Source organism: Myxocyprinus asiaticus, chromosome 1, assembly GCF_019703515.2.
Source record: "Myxocyprinus asiaticus isolate MX2 ecotype Aquarium Trade chromosome 1, UBuf_Myxa_2, whole genome shotgun sequence".
NCBI lineage: Eukaryota > Metazoa > Chordata > Actinopteri > Cypriniformes > Catostomidae > Myxocyprinus > Myxocyprinus asiaticus.
This window is the reverse complement of record NC_059344.1, coordinates 34,810,731-34,822,116: the sequence shown is the minus strand read 5'-3', so window position 1 is coordinate 34,822,116 and position 11,386 is coordinate 34,810,731. Positions and strand designations below refer to the sequence as shown.

The following is an 11,386-nucleotide window of genomic DNA, read 5'->3' as shown; positions in this document are numbered from 1 at the left end:
ACACACACTTTAGATTTCAGGCACTGCAAGCAATGCGTTTCTCGGTTCCTAAAACATAGCAAAAGAATGTCTGTTTTCACTGTATACCTTACCTTATAGACTACAGTGTATTTGACTGCGTGTTTGCAAGATGGAATCTTTACTGCCTGCATTCATGTGTTTCTCAGAAAACTTAAATCTTTGGGTAAAATAGAAGTATATTTGGAGAAAGAGAGAGAGAGATAGTGAGTAAGTATTGGGCAGGGGGGAGAGAATCTGGGACAAGTGAAACAGACAAGTGAATATAAAGACAGTGAATGAAAGTGTAGTTGTAATAGTGAATGCACAGTATCTACAGCTTCAGTGACATTCATAAGCTGCCTGTGTGTTATTGCTGTATATCTGTAGGTATGCTCTTTGAAGTCTATGTGTTCAGGATCCTGCTCAAGTATTTACAAATAAAACCAAAAACAGTCGATGTGTTCTTTCTCCCAAACAAAATATATTAATTATACAGTTCTGCATGAGCAAACAATGTCCTCATTTCTTTAATAAAATTAAATCCCAACATAGTTATAACAATAATGCCTTTGCTTGTTTTTGCTTCCTGTCTGTTGCAATTGTACATCGTTGTGTAATACAATTTCACAAAGTCCATAGATCTACTAAAGTTTTTTGACATGCAAAATGTCTCTTCAAAACAACATTGTACCTAAACAAACACTGAAATTTTATTTCAGTTTCTCTAGGATCACCGTTTTCCATTTGTCCTCCTTTCTTACACAACACTTTAGTTATAATATTTACATGGAAAAAACGATGTAGTAAATGCAGGATAATTCCTATATGTGTTTATATGTATACATTTCTAAGAGATGTATATAAATATATAATATTTATATATGTATAAAGACTCAGTCTTCATCGCTGGAATCGGAATCCTCTGATGACTCAGAGGAGCTGTCAGACTCGGAGGATGACTCCGCCTTCTCCGAGCCCTCTGGACCACTGTTATCCTTCTTTTCATCAGGCTCCTCCCCCTCATCGCTGTCTTTCTCCTCTGAACAGCCAGGCTCTTGGGGCGTGGCTTCAGAGGCAGCAGGTTGTGGTGGTGGAGTTGGTTGAGTGTTTGCAGCTTGCGGCTGATTGGCCACAGGCAGGTTAAGGCCTGGAGTAAGAAGCATCCCTGGGTAGAGCATACTAGAGAGGAGGAGGGGGTTGAGGGCCAGTGGGTGGCCTGAAGCAGAAGCACTTATTTGACTAGAGGTGGTGGCTTTGGAACTTTGAGCCTCTGTCCTTTCCACCTTGCTATCGGGACTTGAAGTTTGAGCTGACCCTTTGGGTGTGGTTGAGTCTCTACTGCTCTTCTTCTTCCCATCCTCGTCACCTGTAGAAGCAACACCTGCCACTTCCTGTGAAGGTTTTCCAAGGAGACCGCTCATCCCTAGAAGGTTTGGCAGCCCGGTCATGCCAGGCAGCATCATTGGAAACATGGCAGCCATGTTGGTTGGGTCGTGAGGCAGTCCCATGAGGCCAGTGGTGAGTTGGAGAGACTGGAGACTCTGAAGGTTGTGCTGGAAAGCTTGGAGACTAGGCAGATCCAGCCCAGCGAGGAGGCCATTGGTTAGTAGTGGGTTGAGCCCCAGGGCTGCATTGGCACTTGCACTGGTCACTGTGGCTGCTTTAGCAATTGCATTTTTGGGACGTCGACCTCGCCGGCTCACCTCTTCAGGAACAATAGGGCCGGTCAGGATGCGGTCGAACATACTTTCAGGAAGGTAACCCTAGAAATAGAAACCCATGTGTTATACGACTAGGAAAACATCCCTAAAATTGAAGTTCATATATTGTATTTTATGGTTTGAATTCCCCTACATTTCATGATTACATTAGTTCTTTCATAGAAATGTGATACATTTTTTAAAATGGAAGTTGTTGCCCTTTTCACTCACAGACTGTTTAACAACATCTGCCCACTCAGGTGGGACGCCATATTCTGGATTCTCCTGCAGGAACCGACATAAATCTTTCAGCGGAGGAGCAAATGCACCACCAATCTGGGACAAAGAAAGAGGGAACAGAGCTGCATTACATACAACAGCAAAACTCATTTGCAGATGTATGTACACACAAAACCTACAACCTGCACACACTCACCTTGCGTGCATTTCGCCTGTTGATGATCTGTACTCTCTCTTCTCCAGTCAGGCTGTTGATGTCAATTTTGTTGGGGTTTCTGCAGCGATGTCTCTTCTGTTTCGGTTTGTTTTGAGACTGCAGTTTATTTGCAGTCTGCAAAAACAAGATATCATCATCATCATCATCACATTTTTGTAGGATATTTTGATTTAACATCAAATGAGATACCAAATTAGAACAATGAAGCCTCACATTTCTTACAGTATTAGAACAATAGAAAAAGTGTGGTTATTAGAATTTAAATTTTTCAGGCCTATTTTGACAATCTCTCTTTTAAGAAATATTTAACAATTAAAACAATCCTGAGAATAATTTTTGTTGAAAGAATTTGTGTGGTACTTACTGGGATAAAAGCTCCCACATCTGCCACAAAGCCTGGGTGCTCCTTCAGCCACTGGTCAAGATCTTTCCGTTTAGGAGCGTCTTCTCCGGCCAGTCGCGTCCCATCTTTGAGGCTGATGACGGGAACACGGATCTCTGCATCTTGTGCAACTGGTCCCTGACCAGGTCCTTGAGGTGTGCTCAGTCCAGGGGGAGCAGACGTACCTGCAACACCCCCACTCCAGCCAGCAGGAAACTGCAGGTGAGGGTGGAATATATGTAGGTGGTGATGTATTGCTAAAATCACCTTCAAAGTTACTGAGATTGAAAGCATGCCAACTTTCTCTGCCTCTCTAAACATCACAACATACAATAAAAAGAGCACAACAAACAATGAAAAGGACACCAAAGAGGTCTCAAGTCTCGAACCTGCTCTGGCATCATAGGGGGCTTGTTTCTGTTCATGAACAGTAGGTCCATCCCCTCCACATTCTTTCGCCTTCCTCTCCTCTTCTTCACCACAGGCTGTCCATCAATCACTCCATTCAGATGCATCTGCCCTGCCAGCACTGCAAGGACACCATGAACATGCACTTTTCGTGTCAAGCAGCCTTAAGCTTTGGACTAGGCTAATCAAAGTCTATACACTACAGATGGGTGTTAAGTGTTTGTCTGCGTCTATAATATGGCTTAGTACGTTGTGTTGTTGTTGGTAAGCAGGTATCTGTGTATAAGGTTGTGCATTACCTTGTGGATAGCTGTTCTGTGTTTTGGTGTAGTCTGCAAGGCTAGTATCAGATGCGTTCTGTAGCTCTTGTAGCCGGGCTAAGTACTGCTGCTGGGCTAGAGGTCCCTCCTCACCCTCCAGGGGGCGCTTCAGAGGCAGGCCCTGCTTCTGGAATGTCAGTTTAAGGCTACCCTCCTGGTGCAGGTCACAGATCAAAGGTCAGAGGTTAAGGACACATTGCTAATAAGGCAGATTTAAGTCCTGGCCTTTATGACATCTAAAGGTCTGCTGAATGAACAGTTTAAAAAAAATTATGTACTGTAGCTCATCTGCAGTAATCAAATTACATTAGGTTTCATTCTTATAATATGTTTCAATTTGGTGGAGACAACACAGGAAAGTCATAGGAATTTAAAGCAAGGATAGGGGCTGGGATTGATTGTGTATACTGGGTTAAGATAAAGCTGCACTCAGAAATGTTTTGGTGGTGTTGTGCTGGCCAATGTGGCAGTCATCTTGGACTTAAACTGACACATAGTGGCAAGGATGTAGCATTACGAAAAAAAAAAAGATTTTCAGTTAACAAGCATTGTAGCAAGGGCGCAATTCAGATTCAGCCATGATTAAATTATTTCATGCATAAAGGGGGTTACCGTGATAAAGCGAGTATTTTTGGCTGGTCCTCTATCTCAACATGTCAGCTTCCATGAGGCAAACTGCACCATATACAATAAATTATTAGGCTACTGATTTGACTGGATTCTTTCACGTGAGAGTAAATTATATAAAAAATTCAAAAAAATTCAAAAGAGGTATTAATTTCTTTATATATAATTTTTTTTAGTAAGGGCAAAATTACTGAGTGCACTTTTGACTTAGGTGAGCTAATGACTATGTTTACATGGACACCAGAAAGTGACAATTTGTGAGAAAGTGGCATTCCCGTTAACATGCACTGTATAGTGGCATACTCTTTACTCTTGTATACATGCGGCTCGGTCAGTAAGCAGCTTTGCTTTATTTTCAGATATTGTTGCTGTGTTCATATACTTAACTTTCCATCACAACCTGGAGCAGAATTGCACTGCAGTTGTGGGGTTTACCTCTTACGTAAAACTCCGGGATTTCCCCAATGTACGAGCACGTATACGTGAAAGTGAGGGACAATTGATATTTTACATTTGTGTGTATAAATGGGTATAGTGTATTAGTGTATGTGCTTTTTCCACTGTACTTTTAGAAATGTTGTATTTTTTCTGCTGTGTTGACCTGTTGTTGGTCCTCATCCTATGACATTTGTTATCTGGTCTCTTCACGCATATGCGCACTCCTCAATCACCTGTAAGATTGCCGCTTATGCTTTTTCATGACCACATAAGCCGCGTTCTCTGGGAGAAACCCAGGTGTGTTAAACCGCTTTCTCTTAATCCCTTAAGCGGTGTAAGGAAATCAGCGTTCTCATTTACATGACGTTTTAGAATGCCACTTTCTGCAAAAACCCTAGAATAAACCTGCATGTAAATATGGTCATTGTTGCAACTCCAGTGTGTCAGCATAGAGCACCATTTATTCAATCCCAGCCACAGTCAGTCAAATGAATATACTACTAGTCTAAGGAGAGAAACAGAAAGTAAATCTGAGATTGTCAACAGGAAATTTAATTGAAGCTGCAATATTTTCAAAGCAAAATGTAATGAAAGAAATAGAGAAAATAACTTAAATACTGGAATAAATGGGGAAAGCAAAATAATAATAATAATAATAAAAAAACAACATGCCAAGCACTGCCTTGCCATTGCAGATTGGCATTTGTGGGGGAGAACGTAAAATAACATACGTTATTGATTTTGACTGAGAACTCCTTTTCTCTGTCTGCAACATGCGTCTTCACCTTTGAACCCTGAGGGGAGGCTGAGGGGTCATCTGCGAGAGTGCCTGCGTTGTCCAAGAGTTTGGTGGTGTAGAAAGAATTCACTGCACTACCTTCATATGCACGCCGAACCCCTGGCCATTTCCCCTTCAACACTGCCTGACATATACTGTCCAACCGGTTTATCATGACACGGTCCTGCAATACAAGAAGATTACAAAACATTAAAAAAATTAAATCGTCAATTCGTCTCCTACTGCATTTCAAAGAAAGAAAAAAAAAGTCACATGGATTTGGAACAACATGTTTATTACTAAGTTTTTTTATAGTGAGCCATACAGAGCTATGGCTTAAGTCAGCAACATTGACAGAACAAGAGCACAGAACAGGAAAAAGGGCTGACAATGTTGTTGGCCTGTGCTACTGCTTACCTTTGGCCAGTAGGAGGCAGCAAGCATGTAGCCTCCCTGGAAAGGGTGGGGAGGGTTAGAGATACCATTGGTCACATGGCTGTCCTGCATGTCATCTTGTGTAGTGTTGACTGAGGCCACGCTGTCTTCGTCAAAGCCTTTAACACCAGGCACTGCTGACACTATGGGAATACAGACAGACCAATCAATAATATACAGATCAAACATGCTGAATCATCACGTTTTAAAAATTTTCCATTTCAGATTTCGCAAACACAAGCTCCATTCTTCACACACACACACAAAAAAAAAGGTCAAAGTGTATGTTGGATTAACATACTACTGTCCTACTCATACTATTTTTTTCAGCATGCAGTATTTACTGCATATTGTAAATGTATACTGAGTATGGGAACTTTTTGTAAATTATTCTTGGATTATCTGCTACATTTGCCAAAATGTGCAGTATAAAACTATAGCTAATTTTTTTGATCGGACAGCCAAAAAATGCAAAATATCCGCATTTCTATTTCCAAAACATGACAACTGGATGCCACTAGCTGAATTAAACATGCAATTTTGTAAGTTCATGTGACAACAATGTATAGTAACATACTACAGAAACAATTATAACTGCATACTGCTTCACATCCTTAATAAAAAAAAAAGTATAAAATACAGTAGTATATAGTAAATCCTGCACAGCATGCTAGCATTCCCAAAGTTTTCCATTTTAACACACTGAAGATATATGCACCGAATATTATAAGGGGCTAGGGATGTGCACGGTTACCGTTTTTAACATTCGGTTAACCACAAGGTTTCATGAATGGCTAATCGGTTTTTCGTGGGGAGTCGGGACACGGGAATAAAAAATGTTTATTGCGATGGAATCTCCTCAAACACTCAAAATAGCAGCAAATAAAGTGCACAGTAAGCTATGAGCCTAAAGAGCAAAATATGTAGATATTCAAATGATAAAATCTCACATTAAACAAACAAAAATAATCAAACTGTCACTGCATGTAGTATGTGCTCTGCCCGGCGGGCTGACATTTCCGTGAGGCAGTGAACGCAAGTACAGTGTTGCCAACTACTTTCAATGAAAAGTAGCTAAAGCCTGCTAAAAAAAGTCGCTAGATGACGTCATGCATTAATTAGCATATTCATGATGTTATCACATCGTATTTGCATTCTGCCTTGTGTCAGCCCTTTACATCTGTTTGCTTCTCTCCTACTTTCTGTGCTCACATACTGTATTTTAACACAGCCGAATTCCCAATAAAGTTGTTCTCATGTACATATTTGTTCTGTTTCTGTTGTCAGACAATGTACGAGTATGAAATAGTGACTGAAACGCCGCCCATTAAGACTACATGTTAACCAGTAGTCACTTCCAAGCAATTTCCAAGCTGCCGCTCTGCACTGCTAAAATCCTGATTTTATAACATAAGTTAAAGACAATGACTGTGCTGTGATTTCAGCTATATTTACATGTAAAATGATCACTCAGAGAGAAAGTTAGAAGCGACAGAATGTCTTATTTTTTTCTCTCACACAGCGAACAGCCTCTGTCTGTATATCAGTGAGTGATAAGCAAGAAAAATAATGGTCAAATTAAATTGTTTAAATTAAAACAAAGGAGGAGCAAACCATACAGATTATTGATTGGTGCTTGGCAACTCTGTTTGCACATGTGCAGCTCATTTACATCTATGGCTGTGTCTCGTTTGGAAGGATGCGTCCTCCGGAGGTCACATTTGTCGGCCACATACGTCATCGAGGCTGTCTCGTTTCATTTTTTAATTTTCTTTTTATTGGGAATGCAAAAAAGGTTAACAATTGTATAAATGTAAGTGCATATACATAAAAGGCATTGACAATAGATAAAAAAATAAGAAAAAGAAAGACCAAAAAACAAAAACAAAAATGAAATGAGACAGCCTCGATGATGCATGCGGCCGACAAATGTGACCTCCGGAGGATGCAGCCTTCCAAACGAGACAGCCTGTGTCAGCTGCCGTGCGGTGAACTGAACGTGCTGCTCCTCTGTCTGCCACTCACTGAACAGAGTAGACACAGAGAGGTGTGCCTGCCACGGGAAAGCAAGACCTTGCGCTCGTGCGACAGTACTGGTGACTCTTCTACGGAAAGTAGCTAAGATTTGTCCAAAAAGTCGCTAGATTTGTCGCTAGGTGCTTTTTAGAAAAAAAGTCGCTAAAGGGGTCTGAAAAGTCGCTAAATCTACCGACAAAGTCGCTAAGTTGGCAACACTGCGCAAGTACTGTCATTTGCGTGGAGTTACACTGCTGCGGTTAAATAGCCTCTTCGGGGTGCTTTGATTTTTAAATGGTTTAAAATGTAATAGCATTGAACTTGTCTAACTATTGTACGTAAATATGCACATAAGAGCAAAAGGAAAAACGCTGTCTTACCATTTATAAAGCGCTGAAACTTTCCTTGGTGAAAAACAATCTGGAATCATGTTTAATGGCGCAACAGTCACATGAAGGCATCTTTGCAACCTGAACTTTTTAAGAAAGCAGTACAGCGCAATGAATGAAACAACACAGGTGTTTCATGATACGTTTATAAAAAAATAATGTTCTTTTTAACTTTACTTGGTGTCTTAAAATGTGGCAATCCTGCACAAGAAGCTGAAAGAAAAAACAGTGTGATTCAGCGCAACAGTCAAAGATGCCCAACCCACGTGTTAACAGTACATAGAAAAACAGCACAGAGGCACGGAAAAGCATGTTTGAACAACCCCTAACTCACCCTATACTTGAAAAACTGACCCAAACCCGACAGTTAGTCAGAACTTGTCGAGTTCGGGTCGGGTTGAAGACCTCTAGGGCACGTGTAGAGTGACCGAATGGTGATTTTAATATGCAAATAGTGGCGCGTCGAGCGGTTAACTGAATGTCAACTATCCGTGCACATCCCTATAAGGGGCTGGAATGCTTTTCAATCTATACGATATTGCTGCACTCTACAAAAGATCCACTGAATGCTTTTAAACATCATGACCCTGGGCATTAATGTACTAGTCAGTTAGCGGACTCAACACCTGAATACTGTTTGATACACGGGGGAGGCACATCTACTATGTGAAACTATGTACTGTCAATGATATAAGCAGCCATCCATTCAAAATATATACACACACACACACACAACCCACTCAAAAGATCCACCTTACGATATGTTACACATCACAATACATGTCACGATTCAATATATTTAGAACATCATCACAATGTCAAAAGTGTATCAAGACTGATTTGGCCCAAATGCAGTAAGAGACCCAGTGTGTCCGTGAGAGAGAGAGTCAGTCTCTCTCACGCTTCATAGAAGCGGCTATGACTACACTGAGAAACACAGTTTCAGATTTTATGCTTACTTAAGACACCCTTGATTCTTTATTATTGAACTGTTGGACATGACATGAATACACAGATGAATAAACACATTTATACAGGGATCGATATAATATCATGAGAAAAAAATATCACAAAATATTGATATATGATTGTATTGGCACAGCCCAAGCAATTACAATTGTTTATATTTTATTAATACTACTTACCATTCTTTGGAACCTCCTCACTGTCACTGTCCTCTGAAGACGATGATGACGACGATGAAGACGACGAGCCTGAAGAACAGGAGGAAGACGAGGATGAGGAACTGGATCCTGAACGTGACGAAGACGAGGATGAGGAAGAAGATCTCGATGAAGAACTTGATGAAGAGCTGGACGAGGAGCCATCCGAGTCGGAGTCTGATCTCGACCCCCTCCTGGCCTCCTTGCGGCTCCGTTTACTTAGCTTCTTTTGTTTTCGAGTCACTGAGTTTGGCGTAAGCGGTTTTGTCCTGGCCGCTACCATCCGCCTCTCATTCTCTCCTCTTTTATCATGGACATCATGTTTTTCCTCCACTCCTGAAGGTGTGGGAGGTCTGATAGAGGGTGTTTCTATCTTGTGCTCTCTCTCTCCACCTTCCTCCTCTCGCTCTGACAGCGGCTCCTCCTTCAGTCCAGTTAAATCCTCTCTTTGATTAAAGGGAGTTAAAGCTGAAGCCTCTTTAAACTGAATGTGCTGGATGGGGGTCGGGATGTGAGACTGTCCCAGCGGAAGTATCTGATTCTGGGCTTGGACTTGTGCTGCTGTTCCCTTGTTCTGGCTGTAGTTCCTCTGGGCTGCCATGAAGCAGAGCTCTGGGTCTCGGAGGATGTGGTAGTCTGTTCGGCTGACACCATGCTTGGCTGCCCCAAGAAGGAGATCCCGGTCGTGGGATCCTGGTTCCCACCACACTGGAAGATCCGGTCCCGCCTGGCAGAGTGCCAGACGCTCATAGAGCTGAGGATGACGTAACACCTGTTCTCTTATCTTTCGCAGCAGCTCCACACGGTATAAGGTACGGGATGCACGCTCCTCTGTGATTGGTTGAATGGCAAGAGAGGAGTCCACCATGTCTGTGGGGAGAGATCACAAAAAAAGAAAGTGATGAATGAATGTGAAGCAATGCAGAGGTAAGAAAAAAATAAACATTGTTTTCAAACAGCTTTCTAGAATACTTTCCTTGTCTGCAATTTGTCAAATAATCAGACATTCCCACCCCAAACAGTCAATATTTCTATGTTGTGAAGTTGTAATGCTCAAACAAACCGACTTTTACAGAGCAAATACGTTTATGTGTTTAACAGTAATGAGGTTTGAGGAAATCAAGCTAAGAAATGGCTTGCTTTTAGTTGTCTCTACATATAAAGCTGGGATAGGAGAAATCCTTTTAACATAGAAAAAGTTACACACTTCAGCTTGAGGCACTCACCTCCTTCTCTAGCAGGGAGACGACAGACCCTCCTGCACATGGAAATAAAGGCACACAGGTACTTGTGTAGACTCTCGTCAGTTTTCTTGTGTAGTCGAGCCATGGCTCTAAACTTGGTCCAGTCGAAACGACCCAAGTCTGGATCAAACACTACCCCAAATGTCGAAACCACACGATAGAAATCTGCCTCCTCTCTCCGTGTCCACCTGTTGAGAAATGGAAAAATTACCAATGCATAAACCATTTTATTGGCTCACAAAAAAAAAAAAAAAAAAGGTGCTTTGTGTATCTTGCAAAATTAATTTCCTAAAGCTTTCCTATGATTTTAAACTTAACGTGTACGTATCTTTTTTTTTCCTTATCTTTATCAGGTCTATGTAAAACACTTTGAATTACATTTTGTGCAGGGTCGTAGCTAGTGGGGTGAAAGGTGGTAACAATTCTAGGGGCCTAAAAGTCCAGGGAGCCCACAACAACTTCAAAAATGTACGATTACGTTTATGTTATGCAAGTACTTTTTCTTTTTTCTCTAAACAGGTAAGGGGCCCAGAGCAATATACAGTTAGGGGGCCCAGAATTCCTTGTTATGGCCCTGCCTTTGTGTATGAAATGTGCTAAATAAATAAACTTGCCTTCCCTTGCCTAAAAGGTACAATAAGTAATTTCATGTTTCATTAGCTCTTATTGGTCTTTCTTAACTGATATGACAGTAGTCGGTGGTCTTGGGCTTTATACTGACACCTACAATATCATTGTGGATGTGTAAAGTTTTAGTTTAGTAACTCAGTCAAGACTCGGCTAGTTATATGATCTCTAAATTACAGCCCCCATGAAGTGGTAGCCCACCTTATGTAGAATAAAACATTTATAAGCTTTTTCTAGACCACTGATGTGCTTGCAGTCTTCATCTCAAGTGAGTGCATGTCAGCTTAAATAAGTCAAATGTACAACTCATTTCTTTAGAGGTGACCTATTTAAGCGGATAATTTACTTAGTGCACCTTTAAAGTTTTTAAGTCGACTATGGCTGTCTGCTGATGTTAACTAA

The 11,386-nt window shown here is 41.2% G+C and overlaps 1 protein-coding gene across 9 annotated transcripts in view; it reads right to left on the bottom strand.

Moving 5' to 3' along the window:
- Window positions 1–459: 459 nt before the first annotated feature.
- Window positions 460–11,386, bottom strand: part of LOC127444027 (chromodomain-helicase-DNA-binding protein 9-like) — a 111,416-nt gene continuing 100,489 nt past the window's right edge. For 7 of the 9 annotated variants that reach the window (XM_051703184.1, XM_051703162.1, XM_051703170.1 and 4 more), the window contains 10 exons: window positions 10,340–10,545; window positions 9,096–9,983; window positions 5,528–5,688; window positions 5,066–5,294; window positions 3,247–3,426; window positions 2,929–3,068; window positions 2,522–2,755; window positions 2,137–2,271; window positions 1,932–2,036; window positions 460–1,763 (listed from right to left, as the gene is read on the bottom strand). In XM_051703184.1, coding sequence (XP_051559144.1) covers window positions 894–1,763; window positions 1,932–2,036; window positions 2,137–2,271; window positions 2,522–2,755; window positions 2,929–3,068; window positions 3,247–3,426; window positions 5,066–5,294; window positions 5,528–5,688; window positions 9,096–9,983; window positions 10,340–10,545 — 3,148 coding nt within the window. In that variant the 3' untranslated portion in view covers window positions 460–893. Of the gene's footprint in view, window positions 1,764–1,931; window positions 2,037–2,136; window positions 2,272–2,521; window positions 2,756–2,928; window positions 3,069–3,246; window positions 3,427–5,063; window positions 5,295–5,527; window positions 5,689–9,095; window positions 9,984–10,339; window positions 10,546–11,386 lie in introns of all 9 variants that reach the window. The other 2 variants (XM_051703192.1, XM_051703176.1) reach the window with 2 other exon arrangements.